Here is a 25,472-nt window from a genome sequence, read left to right as displayed (position 1 = left end):
TCTGCAGGCAGCCGCCTTACTGAGCGCATTTTCCAGACTCTTAACTCCCAGCGGTTGAAACAAGCACATTCATACTCGGACTCATGCATGGTTCCAGAATCACAAGTTGTGTTGATGTAGTCAACTGTTTTTACATCTCCCACAGCAGTGGTTATGGGATGCATACAGAAGCACACATCAACTCCACTTCACACTTCCTGTGCGTCACGTCTTTCTTCTTTTAATGATATTACTCACTGCTTGTCTTATCTCATACTCACCAGATCACTGTATGTATAATAGCAACACACGGTTTCGTGGTAGAGTATGTTTCTGCTATGCCATTAGCAAATAACCTGCTTACAAGAGTTTGCTATTTCCCTCGAAATCATGTGTACACTGTCGCCCACGCATATACAGCATTGCTGTAACAAAATGGCGTACTTTTACGTTCCGCGATTCAGTTTCTGTCCCGAGGCTAGTAGGACTACATCCAGCTATTCAGTGCATACATTGCATAAATTTTATATCGAGCAATAATCGAACTTCACGGGTTGAGCTTTTACGCCCGTTCCGTCTCATGATCAAGAAACAAAAACTGTCACGCGAATTTAGTTTTGGTCGGTACTGATTCAGTGTCAGGGCAATGAACATTACAGAATGAGGAGCTTCAGCGTTTGTACCCTCCGCCAAATATTAGGACAAGATCACACATGAGGGTAGATGAGAAATGCATACAGAATCTTAGTCTGTTACCACCCGAAGACCTAGACATAGATACAAGAATATTAAAATCATTCTTACGTAAACAGGATGTGAGCTGGATTCAATAGGTTCAGGATACGGTGCAGTAGGGGGGGGGGGACAGAAGGGGGACGTGAACACCGCAGTGAAGTCCCTGTTCCATAAAAGGTAGGATGTTTCTTGACCGGCTGAGCGACTATCACTTTCCCTCAAGAAGTACTCTGGTCAATGGAGGTAGCTATTGTTTGAGCACAACTCTTAACTTTACAAGAAGACCAAATCTAATTTTATAATTTTCTTAAAAATTCATCATCGCACAAGAACTTGGCACATGACGCAGAATATAATTCTTACTAAGGTCTACAACTTTTGTTTGATATATACATATGTATATTTAAAGAAGTGAAGGCCAAATAATTTTCGGTCTGTACAACTGAGTTGTATAAGCAATAAACTGAACGTCAGGGCCAGAAAGGATGTGTTAAAATTCAGGATATATGTGCACCTACTTTTCAGCTTTCTTTTCTCGGCACTAGATGGAGGTGAACGGTCGCTTTAGCCCCAGGAAAAAGCCAGCGGTACCCTCTGGACAGGAGGCTGGGTGAGCCCTAGAGCTGGTCTAAACGCTCTGGAGAAAAATCTTTTACCCCTGCCTGGAATGGAACCACTGTTCCTCGGTCCACCAGTCCGTGGCTATATCGGCTCTCTACATTGACATTAGGCTACTGAATTGCCGCACACAGGCTGAGAGGAACATGCAGAGTGCCCTGTCCTGAGGGTACTGGTGACACGTTTGCTGTCCAGCACTACACACAAACTGACTGACCACTTCAAAGTCCAGAATAACAGGAAGCACGTGTGTACACTGACCCAGAGCGCGATACAGTATGTGTAATGAGAAACATTACCAAGAAATCTGTAAGTTTTATTGCATTAAACTGCGGTAGCAAAAAGAAGTGAGTGAACTACCGTATTCAAGCCGAGAAGTAGATGGTCCCGTCCGCTCCGATCGCTTTACCCACGGTAATCGGATAGACGTCTGGGAAGGCCCAAAAGTCGGAGGAGGAAGTGTTAGCGAAGAAAAGTCCATTCCCAGTATCGAACTCCGATCTGCCAGTCTGTAGATAGTGAATTTAGCACAGAGCTGTCCTGACAGAATGTAATACGAACGTATTATACGTATATCTCAGAACTGGTTAATACAGGCTGTGCTTGCAGCAAACGCAAGGGAAATGTGAAATGCTAGAGAAGCCCTGAAGGGTAAGCATACAGAGGTAAAGGTAAAGTTGTTTCTGGGCATGCACTGTCTTCGCTCGCTCGGAAGCCGGGATCGTGGGTTCGAATCCCACTCAGGGCATATATGTTTGTGTGCGTTTTTCTGTGTTTGTGTACAGGTAGAGGCCTTGCGACGAGCTGATCACCCGCCCAAGGAGTCCTACCGTATGTCTAAGATCTAGTAAAACCGAAGTGAAAGGGAGGGTTTCATGGAGGTAGGCCAAGGCCCAAATGAGGGCTCTAGCGCCAATGAAAACAAAGTTGTCTCTGTGCTTAACTAATTAAACACTACGCCATGAAGGCGTATGGGGGAGTGGATGTATAGATGCACATTTTCTTGACCTCGGCAGCGTAGAGAGGAAGATAACATTAAGACGGACTTAAGAAAATAGGACGAGGGTGAGGATTGCATTCACGTGACTCAGGATAGGGACTAGTGCCGGTCTCATGAGGACATGGTAATGAACATTTTTGACCAGCGAAGCGACTGTTAGCTCCTCAGCAAAGGATATCCTCAATGGAATTAGACACAATTGGTTAATGTTTGGTAATATTGATGAAAATACCTGGTAGTCGCTGCTTTATGATACTCATGACAATAAATCAAATGCCGCAACGTAGTGACGTATGGCTTATGCATTCTGAACCTCAGCACTAGATAAAGTCACGCGATCTGCTTTACCACTGGAGAAAGAGCCCCTAGGGTTGGTCTCAGAGGTGGTCTGGACACTAGTGAAGAGAGAGAAAAAAGTTGCATCTTACGGCCATCGAACCCTGGTCATCCAGCCCGTAACCAGTCGCCATACTGACCGAGATCTCCCGGTTCCTCAGGATATGTGTAATGTTAAATTAGGAACGCCATTCCCTAATGTGTTATAGCAAAACGCAAGCCTGTACAGATGCGCTCAGGAAAATTTGTGAAGGCCGTTGTGTAGTTTAGTTTTCGTGGCCTAGTTCACAAAGTCGACAGTATTCTTTGCGAAAGAAGAACTTTTGTCTTCGTAACGTGAGAGTTGGTAAGTATTAAAAATGTTGTGGCCTGTTTTCAGCCTTTTGTTGCTACGGAAAGAATTTTAAATCGCCCATTAATGAGTTTTCTTAGCATGTGTAATCCATCAGAAATGTAGTCGGTCCATCTAGAAGGCAAGCAGGCGTGGCTCCTGAAGCTGCAGCTGTTTACTGTGGTGAGAACAGATAAACCGATTGCATCTGTGGGTGAGGATGTGGACGCAGAAACTGACGATTTGTCTCACTTCAGTATGTGATGTACACTCACACTCGCGTAACCCTGTACTTAATTCATTAAGTACTATGCCACGAAGACATGGGGAGTGGAGGTACAGCTCCACTGTTCTTGACGATGGAAGTGAGTAGTTAGCTTCACTCCCCGGCCGTTTTACCTCCGGGCAAGGAGACCCAGTATCCATCGGATAGACTGGATGGCTCCACAGTCGGTCTGGACACTGCGAAGACGAGATAAATCTTGCGTCTGCCGGGAATCGAACCCCGGCTGTTCAAACCATACCCCGTCGCTATATCGACTGAGTCATCTCGGCCTAACCACTCACATTCAGAGTGAATTTTAGTGAATTCTAAGGGAAATGAATGAACATTTTTAAACTTGAGACAGTTTCCGTTTAGTGCGGATGCACTTACTTCAAGAATATTGTACAGAATGCCTACACATAGCTCTTGGGCTTATATGATTCAAAGCATGGCATAAGTTCAGGTTACACATAATTTGGGCATTATTTAGGCCCGTTTTGAAAAAATCGCAAATCACCTATCAGTTTTGTTAACCGTCCGCACGTAATAGGACACAAAGTGCATGAGCGATTTCGAACAAACTCGGTATTGCAGACCTGTATCTATGACATTTGTATACTCGCTGAGCACGTGGCACCCTCTATCCGCCAAAGTTGGCACTAACTTCGCCGACAAGCGGCGGTCGCTCGGTCGGTATAATTCGATTGCGGACTAAAACCACGGATTTTTCTTAGTCATTAGTTTCAATCTGGAAGATTTTCAGTAAAAGGAAGTTGCATTTGGAATAGTTCAGATGAAAGTTAAGTTCAGTTGGGATCGCTCTTCACTGGTAAATACCAATGTACCCAAACTACTTTCATTTTCCCACATATGCATGCTGCCCAGTGACGGAGCCCTGTAGTCACTACCTACTGGCGGAATGTTAACGTGGACTGGGGTTCGGTTAAAGAAAGAAAAATAGTGAAACAGTGTGTACAATCCTGATCATTTCTAGAGAGTGCCATTATAGTTCTTAGGCCACGAGGCCAAAATTGCTACAAGTGCTTTGAAACGAGTGAAAACGTCGTTATGTATCAAGCAATGGATAAATAGCAGAGCGGGTTCTGCAGCGATAGTAGAATCTAAAGCTTTCAGTACATTATCTAGAAACATCAAACTGACTGCGACAGAAAGGAATATACAACTTCGATCTCACATAATGTTACAAGTATACGGATACGGATGCCTCATTGGACTTGAAAACACACGGTGGAACCTCGGAGAGATAATTAGGTCAAACAGCGCACTACAAAGAAGAAGAGATAATAGCTCCTTAGTCCTTACTCTCCATCGGATAGTTTCAAAATGTTCAGATGAAGGCGAGTGAGGTGGCTGGGACATGTAGCACGGAAGGAGGGGCGCGCACAAGTTTGTAATCAGAAAACCTGACGGGAAGGATATACCTGTATTGGAAAATGCTATTAAGTTGGGCGGTAATGAAGTAGGATATGAGGACGTGGACTGGTTTTAACTGCTTCACTACAGAGCTAAGTGGCGGGAAACCTTGGGATTCCATAATGGTGGTAACGGAGAGGGCACACCGAGGAAACTGGCAACCACATTTTCCGAGAATTGTTATCAGCCTGAGTTCAACACATGTCACTGAATGGAACAGCGCAAATTGAGGAAACTGCATTGCCGTTTCCTCAATTTGCGCTGCTCCATTCAGTAACATGCGTTCAACTCGGGCTGACGACAGTTTTCGGAAATTGCGGTTGCCTTGTGGTTGCCAGTTTCCTTGGTGTGCCTTCGCCCGTACATCGTCTTAAATGTCACTTGCCTCCACATTGAACAAGCAGGTAATTTCTGGGCAGTTCTGGTCTAGCTGTGAACAGGATGTCGAGTGATGAAAGTGCCGTGGCAGTATGCTAGGATAGTACCTCAAACTAGGCCACGACCGCTTCCTTTCACATTCTAACATTCGAGTCCAGATATGAGCTACTGACGCAAAATGGAATGAACAAACACAAATAAATTAATAGGCCTATGGTTGGTTTTAAAAATGGAGTCACGAAAGAGGAAAACAGACTTGAACTCATCCGCTTGTGAACAATAGAACACCTGACGGTTTAATTTCTTCTTTCGTAATTGAGCTTAGGCAGGACAAAGAAACAACTACCAATTTTCTTCGTATAAAGCAGAACTTTTAAATGTGTAATTTGCCTCCACCGTTTCAATTTGGACTGCACCAGACAGTATCAGCCATGATTGGTCGTGTGCTTGATACATCATCTCTTGATCAGTCGGTGAGGGCGGCATTATTTAATTCTTCGCGTCTGTCTGCGCCATCGAACGCCTTTCGCCTTGTCTCTTCGGTGTAGTTAGAGCCTAGATGGTGAATACTGTGACCAGATGAGTGACTGTCAGTTTCTCGACGAGTGTATATCTGAACAGATATAAGGGTGTCTGAGTAATGTAGAGAGTGACAAGCAGTTAGGGGGTGGAGGGGGAGGTGCCATAATCACACGTCCCTGCTTTCATCTATTTGCTTTTCATAAGGCTGACGCTGGTGACATAAGACTGGACGCAAACAAAAAAGACGTGGGTAGGATCCTAGGCGTAAGAACAGATTTGTTGCAGCATGCAAGGATATCCCTATACCCGGGCCGCGATGAAGTGACCCTTCGTCATCAGCGCTGTCAGCCACGTCTGCCTTCAAACAGCAGCGGACGAGAATGACGTCAGCGTTGTTCGTCTCGAAACAGGACTGGCAGACGGTCACATATTGGTAAGGCGCATGTTTTATTTGCGAGCACTTTTCCTTCGATGTTCATAGCTGCATTTACATCCTGCAACGTTTGGAGTTGAGCACCCGAGCTGGGGCTTGCCACGTCACATGCAGGTGGTGCCCGGGGTCATTTAATCGCGGCTCCGCTGTACTGATTGCTGCCTAGTGCGCAGTAGCATAGAGATATATACAGTGCGTACAATCAAGTGCGCGCCGCGGCTGCAATTTGCCGAGTCATACCACCGCAGAACGGATGCAGTCGCGGGGAGTGTTGCAACTCCTCCCCGCGACTGCATCCGTTCTGCGGTGGTATGACTCACGGCAAATTGCAGCCGCGGCGCGCACTTGATTGTACGCACTGTACTTCAAGGTCACTTATTCGAAATATATGCCCTCGTCGGTTCAACCCGAGGAATAAATGATGGGTCTTAAGTACTGTTACTTCTAATGACGTCAGTCATAGAAATTCAGATTCGTTTTTTGTTTTCCATTACGGGGTGGAAAGTAAATTGGTATGTTCTGTTAAAAAAAAAGACAGTGAAAGCAATTCACATGATACCTGTTTATCAAAAGTTTTGTAATTCAGTGACTCCTAATTACGAGTAATTATTAAAGTGAGCATGTTTTGTTTAACAGTACATTTTCGTTTACTGTATAAGAAGGCAAATTTATTTTGATGCTTTCAGAATTCAAGAGGATATCAGTATATTTATAACTCACGAACATAAGGTCGCAGACATTTCTGATGTCCTTTACACTGAGTGGATCGGAAAACGACCAGCTTGAATGGTTCAGATGTTACACATTTGCACAGACATCTCGACAGACCTCCATCCCTAATATTTTCGCAAGACATTTCAAATTGGAAGGAATTCCTTAAGGACGAAAGTCTTCGTGACAAGCAGACTTCACCCTTTGAACCCTACTGGTCCGCTCTGGTCCCACTGTATAGCAGATCGCCTTCCGTTGTTCCGCCAGGTCTGTTCCACTTTCTCTTTATTCTCTTGTTTAATCCTAGTTCGACATATTTATTTTTCGTCAATGTCCCTTCTTTAGTGTATATCCCGTTCTCTGTAAAAACAAAACGTTCCGTGCTGTCTGCATTCTCATTTTGCTTCATTTCTTTACTGATTACATAGCGACGGCGTCAGTAGCTCAGACTGTGTAGCGTCGGATGGAACGATTAGTGAATAATGAACTGACAAGTATGTGGTGGCGTACTTTGAGGAGTTACCTCTATGTCTGGGAGCACGCGGTAGCGTAACAAGGCCGAAAGGTCGCAGGTTCGAGTCCCGATGAGGTGAAAATTTTCAGTTTACCTAATCCTTCCAGTCGCACTATGGCCCTGGGGTCGACTCAGCCCCCAACAGAAATGAGTACCAGGAATCTTCCTGGAGGGTGAAGGCTGACAACCTCACCGCCATCTGTAAGTCAGTTGTCTAGAGAAAATGTGGGAGCCTCGACGTATCACAGCCTTATGAGCCTTCACGGCCAGTTACAGGGATAGCTTTATCTTATAATTGCCTGGAGCAAAATATCGGTCACGATAGTCGGGGTCCCGGTCCAGATTAGAGCCAAGCACTTCACGATTCAAGTTAAAAGCGCTACCGCTTCAGCCAACTTGAATGGTTTCTGATTTTACGATTTTTTGCGCAGGTGCAGGTATAAATGTTGGGGTTTGTAATTGCAGATTTAGACGTTGTGTCCTTGTGTTTCACAATTACTGTGGTGATGATTGGTGAATGTAGTGGAAATAATCTTGAAAGTCGAGTCTGAGAGGAGTGCAGTGTTGAAAACCATAGTCATCGCCTACAAAGCGTGGTTGCGTGGTGTCTCGAGATCTCACAGGCTCACCAGCGTATGGACGGAAATGTCGTGATACGCAATAAGCACACATCTACTAAGCCCATTTTGTATTTTATACAGCGTAACTAACTACATTACACAGAATCCTTCTTGAGAAGCTAACAGTCGCTCAGCTAATCAGGAAATTCCCCACAATTTGTAAAATCCAACGGTTCCTTGCCATGTTCACAAGAGATTTCCACAGGCCTCTAGACCAATCACGCCCACAACCGCACACTGTATTATACAAAGAATACTGTGCAGACCGGGTCCACGGATCTGCACTTCACGGCGACCGATGCGCTGCTTGCCGCGAGTCGCATGCAAATTGTGCCGATGAATCAGTATGCCCCTCGCGGCAAGCAGAGAACCGGTCGCCGTGAAGCGCAGATCCATGGACACTGTCTGCACAATAAAAATATTCCCCTTACAAGGATATGTCCTCCCGTTCACGCATTTATTCCAAATGGTTTCTTCCCTTCAGGTTTTCCGACCAAAATGTTGTATTCATTTTTAATTTCTCTTATGCAGGCTTATATCCCCTCTTATCTCACCCTTCTTGATTTGAGCATCCTAACCAGCAACCAGATGATGCTCATCACTGTGCAGTTTTTTTCAATCTGTGTTGCTTCTTCCTCTTGAAATCCAACTGTTTTCCCCCGCACCATTTCGTAAGGGACTTCAATCTACATTACTACCTTAACGTAAAATCAGATTTCACACCCATATGAAAAGTCGGAAGGATTAAAATTCTGTATATTTTAATCTTTACATTTCTAGATGGGAAATAAAAGGTATAGTTATCCCTGTGCTTGAGCAATTAAGCACCAAACCACGAAGACATATGAGAGACTGGAGGTACAGCTTGGCTTCGGCATTAGATGAAGGTGAATGATTAAATTCGCGTCTTGGTCGCTTTACCCCCGGAACCTTTTGGACAGGAGGCCGGGTTGGCCTCAGAGCCGGTCTAGATGTTGTGGAGAAGAGAAAACTCTCGCCCCTACCGGGAATGGAACCCCTATTCCTCGGTCGTTAAGCCCGTAGCCCTGTCGCTACACCGGCTGAGCTATTCCGGGGAGATGCGACCCAATTATTTAGATATAAATAAAAATTTATAAAATTAAAATTGGGGGGGGGGATGCACGGTGTACTGAGATTATTTCAGAACAAAATAATGGACAGAATATCTGAGCATAGAAACGGGCGAGGACAAAGAACAAAATTACATCAGAAGCTTCGTAATTTGAAGTATATTTTTATCAAATATGATCGTGGCACTCAAATACACTAAGACGTTGAGGGCGTAACATACGAGTACAACACGCATCTTGGAGACCGAAATGCTCATGGAATTTCAGCCGGAAAACATGAAGGGTGAATAAAAAAAGTTTTGGGAGGTGTGGATGAGACTATATCAGGATGGGTTTTAAAGAAACAAGACGCCGAGGGAAGTGACGAATTATGCAGTCAGTGGAGGGTACTTCTGAACATGGCAGTGAACTTTTGGATTCCATAAAAGTCGTAGAGTTTCGAGCTAAATGACCATCAACTTCTCTAGAAGGATTCGGCTTAATGGAACTACAAACAAAGGAAACTCCGTGGCTTGAGTCCGCAAGCAAACTATACCGACCGAGCGACCGTCGCTTGTCAGCGAAATTAATGCCTTACGTAGGGCAGTCAAAAAGTTCCCGGAATTTCCCTGCAGACGGAGAACAGGGGATAAGATAGCGCACACACTGTTGTGGTGGGGAGCTGAGCATGTCTGCTCGCAGGCGCAACAGGTCTAGACAGGTTTCAGCGTGTAGTGTCGTTACTGTTCCGTTTGAATTAGACGTGAGTGTTGGTCATTCGGAGCAATGTCGCAGTTCGAACAGCGTGCGAACATCAAATTCATGTGCAAATTGGGAAAATCTGCTTCAGAGACGCAATCGGCCCTGCAGCAAGTTTACGGTGATACTGCACTAAAGAAATCCGCAGTTTATGACTGGTTTTCCCGGTTTAAGAATGGGCAGGAGACGTTAGAGGATGACCAGCGCAGCGGGAAACCTTCGACATCCAGAACCTAAGAAATGATTGTAAAAGTGCGACAACTGATTCGTTGTGATTGAAGAATGGCCATCGCGGAGTTGGAACAAGAAGTTGGTATCTCTCACGGATCCACTCATGCCATTTTGCCCGATGATTTCAAGATGAGACGCGTCAGTGCGAAGTTTGTTCCGAGGCAGCTGACCACGGATCAGATGGAATGTCGCATGATGGTCGCTGGCGATCTGTTTGACAAAAGTACGCAGGACCCGACGTTTCTCAAATAGATCGTCACTGGTGATGAGTCATTGGTGTTCGCCTACGATCCGGAGACGAAGATGCAGTCATCGGAGTGGCACACAGCATCGTCTCCCCGACCAAAAATCACGCCTCGTCAGATCCAAAGACAAAGTGATGCTCATTGCATTCATTGGTGCAGCATGAGTTCGTACCGCCTGGACAGACTGTTACTGGCCATTTCTACGTGCAAGTTTTGTAGAGGTTGCGCGATGCGGTTCGGAGGAAGCGGCATGACAAATGGCAGGGACGATAACGCAGCACCGAGCCACACATCGCTTGTTGTGCAACAATTCCTCGCCGAGAAAAACATTCCTGTCATCACTCAACCACCGTACTCTCCGGATCTCGCGCCTAGTGACTTTCGGCTGTTCCCTATCCTGAAAATGGGCCTCAAGGGGTCACGCTTCGCAACCATGGAGGACATCAAATCGAATACGACGGCTGAGCTCCGGAAGATTCCAAAAGAAGCCTTCCACCGCTGCTTCCAACAATGGCAGAATCGATGGAGCAAGTGTGTGTGCGCGCAAGGGTCCTACTTTGAAGGTGATTAGGTAAGCATTGCCGTATGTCCTACCGTTAGAGTGCTATACCACCATTCCGGGAACTTTCTGACTGCCCCTCGTAAAAATTAATGCAGTGAAGTTTATATCTCATGTGAGCTTCAGTAGCTCAATTCCAAAGAACAAGATTAGAAAGAAAGTAATTTTCGTGCAGATTTGCCCTTTCTGACCACCCGAGTGCGTAGATAAATTTGGCGGCATGATGAGATTTACTTTTTTGTGTTTGAACGTCATTTTCCTTGCCGCCGTTCCAATGCTTTCAGCATCTGTAATGAGTTGAGACTGGGTAATGTCTTGTGTAACTCACTCGCCCACCAGGAAATTCATTTTCAAACAAATACGATACGAAGAACATGTGAGAAGAGTTCAGAAAGGAAAGAAAAAACAAACCAGTGGTATGCTACTTCCTCCTCAGGGGCCTCACCCGTGTAAACCAGTTGCAGCAAGTCAAGTGCAGCGTGGTGGTTGGTGGTAGTGTGAGAGCCATGAACAACTCTTAGGGGGGCGGGGGATCGGAGCCTCTTCCCATATAAAAAGCTACCCTTCTTAAAGACCCTTCCTAAACAGGTTGATGCAACGTTGCCAAATCGATTACTTCGAAAACGTTCAATAATCTCTTACAGATTAGAAACTCCGCAGTTTTCGCACTCTTATGACGATCTGATACTTATTTTAGCAGCTGACCACAGAAAATTGTCAAATAATAACGTAAGCAACAATATAAAATGTAGGATTTGGGGTTCTCGCAGCGGTGGTTATGAAGAATTCTGTCATCAACAGTACAAAATTTTCGTTATATTTATATCGCAAAGGTAAGGTAAAATGTTCATGAGCCTAAGAACTTAAGCAATACGCCATGAAGACGTATAGGAGAGTGGAGGTATAGCTTCGCCATTCTTGACCTCGGCACTAGATGAGTGGTTAGCTTCATGACCCGGCCGCTTTACCCCCGTGCAAACAGCCCCCGGTACCCATTGGATAGGAGGCTGGGTGGGTTCGAGAGCCGGTCTGGAAATTATGCCTCTGCCGGGAATCGAACCCCGGCCGTCCAGCCGGTATACTGACAGAGCTATCCTGGCTCCCCAGACTTATACAGCACACTGTTTGGCGTGTCCAATTATTTCATTTATTTACTGCTCATTTAATGACTATCAGTGACGCAGTTCAGAATTACATAGCGTCGAATGATAGGATGATAGGGAATGATGAACTGCAGACGGATGTGGAAGGAAATGGCCGTGGCCTGAATTAACGTACTAAACTGCCATTTTACAGAAAACTGAAGAAAATCACGAAAGACCTTACTCAGGATCACCGGTCTCAGGGCCAAGGGCATGTCCAAGGAAGGTCTCCGAACCAGTAAAATTCCAGACTATGATATCGTATTTCTTGCGTGGTTTATTTTACGAGGCTGTTAGTATTCAGACCAGCGATTCCAGTGGACACATGCAATCACCCGTAGTTCCTCGCGCGGTTACAAGCAGTTTTCGTGATTAATAAGTAGATCTCTTGCAACGATCATCTTCATTTTTTGGGAAACTAGTTTCGCAACAAATTGACAGACGCAAATCTTCAAGCGGGTCTTCGGTTAGCTGTGGAAGAACATCAATAAGCTTGTCAGTATTTAGTAAGTTGTCGTAAATTAAACTGTAGTTAATAACGGTCTTCTTTACAGGATGTGTTTAACACGTAAGAAGTTACACTTTTAAGCTACATGGCCACAGAACATACGTGTATATCTAAACGATTATTTTTTATTGGTAGTGGAGTGGGACTAAGTCCCTTGTACTGCGGTCACTTCTGGCCTATTGAACCAGCCCCAGATGATAGGTGATGGTGATTGTGGACTAATTGGTGGAATGAAGATTGGCAGGGGAAACCGAAGTACTCGGAGAAAACCTGCCCCAGCGCCACTTTGTCCATCACAAATCCCACTTGACCAGACCCGGGATCAAACACGGGCCGCCGCGGTGGGAAGCCAGCGACTAACCGCTTGAGCTATGGCGCGGCACTTTCTAAACGATTGAATGCTGTGGGAAATGTTTACTTGAGAACCGCCGATCTAGGAAGTGTTCGTGGCCTATCCCGGTGTCTGCCTGGATGCACGTAGGAAAACCATGAAAATCTCAGTCAGAATATTCGGTGTTCCAGCCGAAATTCGAACCGGGCACCTCCAGAATAGACGTTACCGCTAAATGCAACTAAGTCTTCTCGGGCGATCAGCCATGTCAGTTTTGACATGAGGGGTCGCTGAAACCGAAAATAAATTTATGCTTAGCCTGCGTGTCCTGATATGTGAAGTTCCTTTAATGCAACGTGTGTATTCATGAAGTGGTTTTGCGTCCACCTTGAAATCAAAAACATCCACTCATCAAACCTCCATATCAGAATTTGTAACCAGGCGAGAGTAATTCATAATGTTTAGTTCTCATACTGTTACATCATTGATTGCTTCCCGACAGCTCCTAAAGACATCAATTGTAAGACAATGGAGAAGAAACAAGTTTGGTTTGGTCTGTAAGTTGGCACTGCCTTCTCAGAGGTTCAAAGTTCATGGAAATAGACCGTGACGACCATATTTCATTTTTACATAGAGATCTTAATCACAGCGTTTGCAGAGTATTATATCGCTAAATGGAGAACAAGCTGTACAGAGAGTTAACTCTACAACGGATAAACTCGTTGTAAAAAGTCGGAGACGTAAGCACTGCACATGTCATGTAGCCCATCTTCACATGTCGCACATACTCAGATGTGTCTTTAACAGACTTCTTTTAGTGCATATGACATACATAGTCATAATGGCAGGCGTAATGATTATGCACGAGTGCACGAAAGGGCTAAGAAATCGTCGATCGTGGCGCATTTTAAGGTAATCTCTGCCATTCTTCTGGTAAGACTGGAGCATTGCAAAATTAGGATATGCTTATCTATCCCATTCTGGCCGAGATATGAACACTTTACAGAAGCATCTGATACATCAGAAATACCCTCTTCACTACTAAAGAACTACCTCTATGGAACAGAATCCTTCTTTAGAAGCTGGTAGTCGCCTAGCTGGACAGCAAGACATTTATGTTTATGGGATCCGAAGGTTCATTACTGTGTTTACAGTATCCCGCCACTGGACATTCTCCTGAGCCAGCTGTAACTAATCCGCTTCCTGACACCCCATTTCTTTAAGATCCCTTCATATATTATTATCCCATCTACTCCTACGTCTTCCAAATGTTCTGTTATATTTCTGCATTCTACGTATATAAATTGTCATTGAAGTGAACAAATTTGGAACTTTGACTTACTACTTACTACCGCTGTAGACAAACTGACATGAATCCGATTTTAAGACGAAACAACTACAATACACGGCAACGTGGCACACAACCGGTCCACAAATACAAGTTGCACCTCCAAAACTGGCCCTGTGAATTACATGTTTAAAACGAAATGTAAAACACCCATGTTCCGGTGCCTTGATTATTTTATTTACAATAAAGATGCTTATCCGACAAGACTGAGATTTTGGCAGAGTTTGTCGGCATGCCGGAAATACCCGATATCTGGAAATACATGAATAAAGTGGCACGGCTGATAAGCACAAGGGACGATTTACTCTGAGATATCTACAAACCGGACGAAGAGAAATTAAGAGTACAATCTTCTGCGATATAATGCCGTGTAGTTTGTTGAAAGTCACGCGGCGTTTCGGAGCAACATATCACCTCCATATTCAGGGTCGAAGAATAGGAAGATAGAACCGCTGTGAGAACCTCAACTCCCAGAACACGAAGAACGCTTCCGAGATACAGTTCTGTCCTCTATGAGACCCTGCATGAGCTGAGTGTCAATTTAGCAACAGACTTTTGAAACCATCGCTGAAATGAAATCCTGGATACAAAAGGCTAATGAGTTCGCCCATCCAGCCTCCTATCCAATGGGTGCCGTGGATATCGCGGCAGGGACATGAAACTAATATGCAAATAACTGCAGAGGTCAAGAATATATGGATCTATATATCCACTCCCCCATACGCCTTCATGGCGAAGAACAAGGACAATATTATATTTAAGCATCCTGTTACACTCACACAATATATATGAGACAAACTCCGTCTTAAGTGCAACAATTTAAATTGTTGCACTTAAGACGGAGTTTGTCTCATATATAACAAGGACAACTTTACCTTTTAATATACCTCAGAATTGTTCAGTCTACAGCATTTCGAAAACAGCCGTAAAGAGGGAAGCGTCAATAGGTTGAAATTCCTACGTATCTCTGCACCGCCGTGCGGCTTTGGATGTACTGGCAGCGCTCGTCCGCCAAAGAAACCAGTCAACCTTCAGCACTCCGTGAAAGGAACGAGTTTGGCAAAAGCGAGGTGTAGCAGTAGTAAGCGTCTGCCTTAGCCTCATTAGAATGACTGTGAGGGCAGACAGTATATAAACTCGCAGGATTGGTGTTTGTGTCTGAAGCTTCCACAGTCGACTCTAACGTTATCACTTATCACACATGGCTCAAGAAAAACATGGTGGCTGCCTCGACTGCCGTTCTAAGAAAGTTCACTGCTTAACGACGTGCAATCTTTCATTTTTGCAACCAAATCGACATACAGCAAATTAAATCAAAAATCATTCAGCCCAGAACATTTTATCAGAACTTCACGTGAAGGGGCCAGTACTCCAGTCTCTTGTTCGGAAGGCCCCGGGATCATATCTCGGCCCGCAGACAGGCTATCCTAATTTAGGTTTTTCGTGCCTTTCCTCAGTCCCTCCTCCAGGCATATGCTGTGTTAGTACTAAAACAGGCTACAACTGCTCCCTTCCACACATTCCTACCACTTGACGCTACACAGTGTAACCTATGCAGCTGAAAAGGCGTCAGTAAATATCCCAAGAATTTTTTTTCCTTGGCACTACAGCCCCAGTGGGTCTAGGCCTACCTCCATGAACTTCTCCGTTCACTTCGATTTTTTTAGATCTTACACATTTGGTAGGACTCCTTGGGCGGGTGATCAGCTCGTAGCAAGGCCTCTACCTGTACACAAACACAGAGAAACGCACATAAACATCCATGCCCTAAGTGGGATTCGAACCCACGATCCCGGCTTCCGAGCGAGCGAAGGCAGTGCACGCCTTAGACCGCTCGGCTACCGTGACCGGCAGTCCCAAGAATTACCTGTTATTATACCCCTCGTATAACACTGATCAGTGTTAATGATTGTTCGGAAAATGCAATTGCAGTGTCAGCGGTTCTGGCTGTCATCAGTAACGAAATCAAGCGGAGCGGAGTACTCGGACCGATACCAAGGCTGTCAGCTCTGCGCCAAGCACAGTCAGTATAAGGAAAACAAGACCACCGTCCAATCCGATGAAATGAAAACTCGTTTCCCCTGAGGCTATACAGCATCATCGTACATTTGCACTAAAGGCTATTCGGAGAGAGAAGCCTGGGTACATACGCCAGCATTCGCCAAACAGACACATGCAGGATTGACATGTCTGCCTTCTTGTTGAGGTGTGATTATTTTCATTTGTTCTCATTCAGAGCAGAAAAGCCGTCAGAGCGATACATCATTATCACGACCTTGCTTCAGTAAACCCTGCCACGATTGTTAATAGGCTTTCATAATTGTGCATTCCCAAAGAAAATGCGCGAAATGAAAGTATTCTGTAACTGAAGAAAGCAGTCTTCTGGGATTTGGCACCGTGTATATGTGGTGTTAACCGACGTTTCGGAGGAACGTATCGCCTCCATCTTCAGGGTAGAAGAAAAAATATAAAAAATCTGCAAGCGAAGAGACCGTGAGAACCGGTAAAAGCAGACTGTCTTGCAGATTTCTTATATTTTTTCTTCTACCCTGAAGATGGAGGCGATACGTTCCTCCGAAACGTCGGTTAACACCACATATACACGGTGCCAAATCCCAGAAGACTGCTTTCTTCATAGTCACCGCTGTGAAAGCCTCAAATCTTACATATTCTGTAACTGTCTGTCCGTCCACGTTTCATCTCAAAAACTTCTTTACGCCTTTCCATAAGATTTAGTACTGTAGGTTTACAATTTGGAATTAATTTGATTTTAGACAGACAGCTCATGGTCCTACAAGATGAGAAATGAAGGGGAATGTAACAATGATGCGGAAGTGGAGGGGGGGACTAGTGCCGAGGTCGAGAAAATGTGGATCCATACATCCGCTCCCGCATACGTCTTCATGGCGCAGTGTTTAAACAGTTAAGCACAGGGACACCTTTACCTTATTTAGTTCAATGCTTATAAATCTGTTCTTTATAATTTATTAATTTAACAATGCTGTATCATCAGAATTGACACAGCAGCCACAATGGAAGTGCAGCGATGTAAGCTTTTTTTTTATAATGAGCAGTATCGTCAGTGCTTCAGATAAAATAATCCCACATATGCATGACGTCATCATATACGTAGACTCCCAATGACCGGACAGTGCATACATATTTTATACGGAAACTTATTTTGTAACATGGTTAGTGTTTAACGAAGTACAAAGAAGAACAATTCACACTCGTACATATGCAATGTGACGCGCTTTGTGACACAGATTTGTATCTGCAATAAGTAAATAAAAGCAAGGCCACGTTGCAGTGCACTTTCTGACTCTTACTATCATGAATGATCACGTTACATGAAAACAGCTGTGATTCAAAGTGACATTTAATGTTAGTTTCCAGGCGACACCGCAGGCTTCTACGGAAGGTGTGAGTATCTCTGGATACTGATGTAGTCTGCCCATGAGATAAGGTTCGGCCACACAGAGCGCTACGTACGCTATGTTCGCTATACGAACAGAAAAATATCTCCCTTTATTGCCAAGTGACTGGCCACACAGACTCCCGTACGTTACGTACGCTATGTTCCCTATGTTAGCTGCGTCGCAGAGTGTACACAGCGTACGTAGCTTACGTAGCGAACATAGCGTAGCGCTCTGTGTGGCCGAACCTATATACTGGCTTGCGACTCCCGTTAGGCTACAAAAGAAAATTGCGACAGTAATATTATTCGTAATTGGTGCCCTCTCTATTCCAAGGCTGCCTGTGTTACTTGTTACGAAACGGAGCGAATACAAATATCAGAAGCTTGGTGCTAAAACTGAATACTTTCAGAGTTCATGTTACTCTGTAACCGACGGCCTCGTTTCGAGACCCGGCGTCTGATTGAAGAATCTGAACTGAACAAATTAATCTGGATCTGTACTTCACTCTGCTGACTGCCTTTTTCAGCCGGAATGCATACCTGCAAACGTGTTAAGAGTGAAAGTCGCACATTTGCCGGTGCAGCGTGCGGTTCAAACTGGGCTTGAATATCGGGAGCCTCTTCGTGGGGAGGGGGCAGCGCTGAAGGTACTAGTACAGAAACACGCAAAACCTATATGAAAACAGCCTTTACTCAGTTCGTATCATTAATTTTGAAATAGTGCACAGTTGTAAACGGGAACATTCTCTAACACGCACACAAAAGCGCCTCTGTGGAGGAGGGAGGGCAACACAAATGCGGGTAAATCATTAGAAACAAAAAGTTAACTGTAAAGTCGTCCCTCTGAGACGAAGGGGCTACGCGTGCGAGTACAGCCTTTATAAACCGTAAGTAAACTTATTATAAATTACTCTAAAGCTGGCTATATATTTAGTATCGCGTTTTCTTATTCGGGATATGAAGGTAAAGCTCCATACACTAGATCAAAATGATCAGTATCCTTTCTCATGGGAAAGAACCTCTACTACGCAATGGATAGGAGACGGGAGTGTGGTATTCAGAATAAGATTCCCATATCGGGACTTGAACCCCAGATGTACAGTAAGTTTCGTATCTCAAACGTGTACAGCATCCAGGCGTTACAGAAACGTTGCCCAGCAATTCCAACAGTGGAATCTTTGAAGTAGTCACTATCTAATGGCATGTCCTGTTGCGATAATTACGTATGTACGTGCCCTTTTGAATGTGTAGTTGGCATCAGATTAAGGGACATTCGAGGAGGAGAAGAATTATTTGGACCCAGGAGAGGGGAAATAGTAAGAGGCCGGGGAAAACTGTACGACGAGGAACATCTCGCGACTTGCCATGTCAAGATCAAGTCACGGAGACTGAGATGAGTGGGGCACATGAGAAATGTAGACCATGCAAAATTTTAGTCTCAAAATAAGGTGGCCATTTAGAAGACCTTGGCATAGATGGGAAAATAATATTTAAACGAATCTTAAAGGAGGAGGTTATGCTGATGTCACTGGATTAAATGCATGCTCACAACAGGGGCAGCTTCTCAAGGAGCAGTCCAAGGTGAACTGTAAGAACGTTTACTGTGTTGCAGACAGTGGACCTGGACGCCGGCTCCATTCCGCCCCAGATGCTGGAACTGAACGTGACTCAGTGTCCAGGTGAGCTACGTCTACTGGCCGGCGCCTTCTCGCAGGTGTGGGCGCTGCAGAGGGTGCGTCTCAGCAACGTGGAGCGACTGGTGGTGCGGCGCCACGCATTCCTCAACCTCTCGGCGCCGCACACACTGCTGGAAGTGCTCGACTGTGGCAGCGCCGTGGTGGAAACTCACGCCTTCCGAGCCGTCCGCGGGCCCCTCACTGCTGTCATCTCCCGCTGCGCCCACGTCATCGTGCAGAACTCTGCCTTCTCCTGGATCCTCGCCGTCACAGTGAAGGACGTGCCGCGACTTGAGCTGTTCAAGCAAGCCTTCTCCTTCGAGACACCAAGCGCAGTTGGGCGCCATGGGCCGGCCGCAACGGTGAGAAGCAAACCCATGTTGAGTGAGTGCGAGTCCTGGCAGCGCAGTATCAGTATCCGTGTTGCCGTTAAACAGCGATATTGTGACAGTATGGTGGGCGATAGAGGGTTGGCAAGAAAAAGCAATTCTGGCAGTTCAGAATTGTTTGAAAGCTGTCAGTTATTCACACTGACTGAGCACACTTATATCTGTACCGAGATGCGTAAGACATTTGAGGCCATTTAATTTCTTCAATTTACCTAACCCTTCCAGCCGCACCATGGCCCTGGGGTCGAATCAACCTCTAACAGAAATGAGTACCAGGAATCTTCCTGGTGTAAAGGGCGACCGGCGTGTAAGGCTGACAACCTCACCGCCATCTCTCAGCCAACTGTATAGATCTTCGACGTTTCACAACCCAGTGGGCCTTTACGGCCTGTTACAGGGATAGCTTTAGCTTTACCGAGGTACATAATGTAACGGTACTGTATAAATCAATATGTAACTCGGTCATGGCACCCAAACGCTGAATCGTTTTCTCGCGGTGTTCCAGCCACCCAGTAATCTGAATTCGTGGTGGGTCTCACTGGGCTGTCTCGTGCCCAGACATGTTTATGTGCCTGTCAGGTACTTCAACGCTTGCATTTCTGAGATATTCTCGATTCGTTTTCTTTTTAATGTTACAGCACTATGTCTGAAATGCGTATGAGGAAATAACTCATATCCGAAACCAAAACTAGAACAGACCTTGAAAACCTTAAGCACTTCATGTCCCGACTATGCCCTCCGCTTTCTATAATTATAGAAAGCGGAGGGCATAGTAAACGTACCGTTCGAAACTCCGGTTTGCGGCTCTGTAACGTAATTCTTCTACGCACTGCATGAAATGATAATATCCCAAACTGATAATAGGTTTATGCATGCTGCTAGCAATAGTAAATCAAAATGACTCACCATTCGTGTGGCAGGCTTTATACATAATCACTAGAGTCATAAAAATATGGTCGTGGGTCCCGCAGGGTCCGGAACGAAGAACGACTGTGCTGGCGGAGGCCAGCAGCAATTTACCCGGAACCGAAATAATCACCACGTACAAGCAAATGGTTTTGGGTAACGCGTAATTACCAAATATATGGATGTGTGAGATAATCTACTGTTAATTCTTCCTGATAACCCATACTCTTCGCGCCGTTTGCTCCCAGGGCAGCAACACTGACACTCAAACGGTATTTAAAACGTCAGTCTGTTGTGGTATAAGGAAATATATAACCATAAAACAATTTTAATACGCTGTTGATTACCGTTCTGAAATCCAAACTCTGTTGAAGTACTGAGATTAAGAGGTTTGTTCCTGATGGGCTAAGCTTGCAACGATTGCCTTGGAAACTGTCACGATGTACTGTGATAGCAGCCGCGTGAATTTTACCAAATCACATATGAAATGTATTATCCTATCACCAAGACAGTTATGCGAAGGGATGTTTAACTAAGCCATGTACGAGTATGCCTTAACGTTTACTGCGCGGAGCACGATGTCTTCTGGGAAGTTGGTCCGTTTATAGGGCCGATATCGAAATAAGACTACCACTCGATCCTATTCTGAGGCAACTAAATTATGTTCACACCCTCATACCCAGTTGCTATAAAATCGATTTTAACGCAGTCCTTCCACGCAAGCCTAAGTCTCTTAAGTGAACACTTATCTACAGGTTTTCCAATTAAAACTAGGAATGAATTTATCTCGCCCAAACATGTTTCATGCCCATTTTATCCTCGATTTAATTAGCGTAACAGTATTGGTAAAGACTCCTTGTTTCATAATTCTCTTCATACTGTTACTTTATCTTTATTGTGCAATACCCGCAATAATAACATTTTAAAGAGAAGAAACAAGCAAGTTCATAACAGGCCCAGATAAGTAAACTTACAAAACAAAAAAAAAAGCAAACTCCGTGGTCTGTAGGCCGCAAGCGAATTATACCGACTGAGCTACCGCCGCTTGTCGGCGAAGTTACGAGTAATGCCAACTTTAGCGGATAGAGTGTGTCGCGTGGTCAGCGCAACGGTTCCCCACGGCCGTTAATCTCGGTTTTTCTACACCGGAGCCGCTATTTCCTTGAAGTAGCTCCTCAGTTATTCTTCGCGAGGCTGAGTGGCCCCCGATCCAGACTCAGTACTTCTCACAAAATCTGGCAGCGCCGGGAATCGAACCCGGGACCCCTGGATTTGTACCCAGGAACTCTGACCACTAGACGACAGAGACGGTCAAGTAAGTTTGCGATCAAAGCCGAACTGTCTATGTGTAAAGGACTGCCATTTTCCATTCATCAGTTGAAAATACGTGTACTATGTAGATGCCTATGGGACGGTAACTGAAACAGGTGGTGAGACGAAGCTCTTAAAACCAATAAGGAAGAGAGATGAAGCCACAGGTAAGGTTGTTTCTCTCGCATAGGACTACGATGAACAGCACCTTCTGCTCGTTCAGGTGCTGCTGCAGAACGTGATGCTGGCAGAGCTGCCGCAGGGAGCGTTCCCTTCATCAGCGGCAGAGGTACGCCTCGTGGACGCGGAAGTACGCACTATTCGACGCGACGCCTTCTGTGCCAACACGCTGTTCTCCGTGGTCTTCCAGAATACGTCTCTGCATCGCGTGGAAGCAGGTGCCTTCAGCGACCATACCCTCATCCAGTACCTGGAAATGTCCGGCGTGAGGATACGTGTACTCGCATCCCATGCTGTGCAGGCAGCCATAACCAACCTAACTATTCAGCATTCCAGGTAACAGAATTCTATCAGCTATATCATACCGATATATACTCAGTCTACAGAATTAAGGCCTTCCATTTCCTCACTCATACGCAGGTCTGAATAAATCTGCTTATTGACCGAGAGGAAGAAACTGTATTTCAAGGTCACGCACATATCTGAGACACATTTAAAAGTTCTTGTGATCTCAAGAACCATCTCGAATATACATAAAAAGCGTCTTTTAGTGTGCACACTATCTACAGTATTTCGGTCACTAAACTGAATGTTGCTACAGTTGACAAAGACAATAACGAATGCCGTTGTAGGTGTACCAGAATGTTCAACACCTAGTAAGTATCGCAACTTGTTGAATTCATGACTGTAATCTATAATGACTGTATGATTTTTTACACGTCCATTCCATGTAGCGACTACATCCAGCCAGTTCACAGCCTGGGTTCCATTTCTGAGCTCATGCCCACTCACCAGGAGATTCGAGGGATTTTAGATCGCCTGCAGTTTAGTTAAGTTACTTATTAAGAATGGCAATTGTCCCTTCATTTATTTTATAGCTCATGCAACGAGTGATGGCATCAACTCAGAAACACTGTTCCGTTCCTTTGGGTGGTGTCACAAACTTGAACAAGTCCACTAGGTCGAACGATGGTCAGAGAGGCGAAGCAGGCCATCTGCTGCCTAGCTGCGTACAGAGAAAATCGTCCCGTAACTGTGAGAGGTACCCTCACCACACTGCTTTCATGCGCAACCTCATGCCTTCACTTGCTGCGTGAATTCTGACAGACATGCTACAAAGCTTACTGCGGGCCAAGAGTTGAAACACGAGGAATGCTCAGGTTACATAAGTATTGTTTCTTTCCAGGGTGTCCGAGGTGCTGGAAGGTGCTATGAACATAACAGTAGCCAAGGCAACCTTCAGTAACAACGTATTCGAGAAGATCATGTCTCGAGGATTTGTTCTGAAATACTGGAACCGCATCGTCATGATGGACAATACTTTCCAGTGGTTAGAAGCAGATGCAGTGAATATGCCATTCGAGTCACTGCCAGGTGTAAGCACGTACGAGTTCAGTTTTGCGGGTAATGAAGTGGGTAAGTTTAACCCTGGCGCTTTAAGGTTCGCAGTGGAGGCCATAGAAGGAGGTGCTGGAATAAAAGCAAAGCTGACAGACAACCGATTCACGCAGATCTGCCACTGCAACTTAATATCGTGGGTGCAGAAAATGGTGACAACCGAAAAGGAAGCAGTGGACGAAATTTTCAACACCAGTTCATGCACGGTAGATTCGGTACTGGCACGGTGTTTTAATGTGCCTCAGGGTTTTCTGAACATGAGGAACTATACCGAACTGGTGTGTGGGTCAGGGGATGTGATAGTGTGTGAAGAGACGAAACAAGGCGAAAGTGCTGTGAGTGTGGTCAGTAGCGGTTCTACGGACGACAGTGAGGTGGATCGCGAGAAGAAAATGTTGGGCTTGATATTCATAGTGGTGGTATGTGCGATGGTTGTTATACTTGTGATCACAGGAATCCTCTGGTTGCGGCGACACGGGTACTGCCTGCAGGCACGGATCATGCTGCTGCCCACCACGACAAGTTTACTCACCATGTTCTCCACCCTCTTCCAAGGTATAGGGACTGGGGGGCTCGTGACGGCACGATCTATATCTCGGCTGTCCATGCACGAGTACACAGAGCTGCAACAGCAGCAACAGAAGCAAAGGCAAGGCCTGCTGCTTATCACAGACGATAATATCAGTGAAGAGGAAGTTGAACAAGTGCCATATGAAGACAAGTGGACTCAGACTCTGCCCGAAGAACTGACTCAAGAACTCCTCCAGTCACTGAGAGAGAAATTGGACGATCCAGAAAATTACAGTGAGGCGCGAGATATGATAGAGCATTTGTATGATCTCATCAAGGTAGAGGAATGTTGCAACAATAACAACATGCCCTCCACGTCGCGTCCCATCGAGGAGTATGACGACGAAGACGATGATAATTTATACGACGTAATTGAAGCGCCGTCCCCACCGCCGTCCAGGCTTCGCCCCAAGTCCAAAACGACTACGACATGTAGTGTTGGTACAAGAGCACCATCCCCAGACAAACTTCTGCCTTACGCCCAGGTGAGGAGGAACCGGCAACCGGCGGTCGTATGTGAGTATGTGGAGCCCCGAGATCGCGAACAGCATTTGTATACAGAACTGCCCGGAGGAGGTGCCCCCTCAGCCACAACCTTGCCTGCCACGAGCTCTGGCACTAACAAATCGCCAGCTAGACCTCTCAGCTTCTTGCGCGCCCTCGGTGAAAGTATTTTGCCAAGGGTGTCGGCTACTGTAGGTGGTAAGGTCCATCAACCAGTTTCCGTATTGTGTGAATACACAGAGCCAACAGATGCTGCAGTCCATGTCTACACAGAAGTGCCACCCACAAGTAGCATCAGGTGCTCCAGCAAAATGGCTAACCGTCCACTGCCTACCAAGCCTGATCAGGATAAGCAGAACGATGATCCTGGGGAGGGTACCTCTGCCTCCTAATTTTGCTCAACTGTGATACATATAAGACTTTATTCTTTCCTTTGTATTCAAAAGACGACAAGGATGGAATATGATATTATTGTGATGAATGCCTTGTGCTGTTCTGAAGTATATTATATTATATATATGTATATCTGCTATGCAAAGTAAACGATGCTCATTTTATAATTTGCAATTAAAACATTTTAATGTTATTTAATTCTGTTTACACGTATCTTCCAGACTTGTGCTCTAGGAAACATAAAGGTATGGATGGTTCTCTGAATCAGCACAGGGAAGTAATCCGTTACATCGGGACTGGCTATCCACTTCAGCATTTTTTAGACGCTCTTTACCAAGAAAAACAAAAACGCCTTTCATGGAGGTCATGTCTGTGAACTAGTATAGGCGCTGAAATCATTAGACAGATTTTTTATGCTTCTGTATAGGAGAATGTCGCTAAAACACACTGAGCAATTATAATGGTTAAAGTCGGACAGACGTAACGGACACTGTGCATATGAAGCTCCGTGCATTTCTGCAAGCATCTTGCACGAAACTATAAATACTTAGCGAGACAAAACGTATTTCAAACGCAACTTTTAGAGAAAAAGAAAGAAAGATGCATTTTATGCACGACACACTTTAAGTCTTGCGGATCTAGGGATAAATAATCAAAA

General features: G+C 45.2%; 2 protein-coding genes across 4 annotated transcripts in view; one reads left to right on the top strand and one right to left on the bottom strand.

The window, feature by feature from the left end:
* Nucleotides 1-24,987, top strand: part of LOC111868077 — a 36,976-nt gene extending 11,989 nt beyond the window's left edge. Inside the window, exons 1-4 of one of the 3 annotated variants that reach the window (XM_023858448.2) lie at nucleotides 10,734-10,752; nucleotides 19,100-19,525; nucleotides 21,960-22,285; nucleotides 23,136-24,987. In XM_023858448.2, coding sequence (XP_023714216.1) covers nucleotides 19,136-19,525; nucleotides 21,960-22,285; nucleotides 23,136-24,813 — 2,394 coding nt within the window. In that variant the 5' untranslated portion in view covers nucleotides 10,734-10,752; nucleotides 19,100-19,135 and the 3' untranslated portion in view covers nucleotides 24,814-24,987. Of the gene's footprint in view, nucleotides 1-10,733; nucleotides 10,753-19,099; nucleotides 19,526-21,959; nucleotides 22,286-23,135 lie in introns of those variants that run through there. The other 2 variants (XM_023858446.2, XM_023858445.2) reach the window with 2 other exon arrangements.
* Nucleotides 1-25,472, bottom strand: part of LOC111868086 (E3 ubiquitin-protein ligase MYCBP2) — a gene marked incomplete at its 3' end in the record, with an annotated part of 282,453 nt that overhangs the window by 71,186 nt on the left and 185,795 nt on the right.

This window comes from Cryptotermes secundus, unplaced genomic scaffold, assembly GCF_002891405.2.
Source record: "Cryptotermes secundus unplaced genomic scaffold, Csec_1.0 scaffold925, whole genome shotgun sequence".
In the NCBI taxonomy this organism is placed as follows: Eukaryota; Metazoa; Arthropoda; class Insecta; order Blattodea; family Kalotermitidae; genus Cryptotermes; species Cryptotermes secundus.
This window is presented reverse-complemented; position numbering and strand designations above follow the sequence as displayed.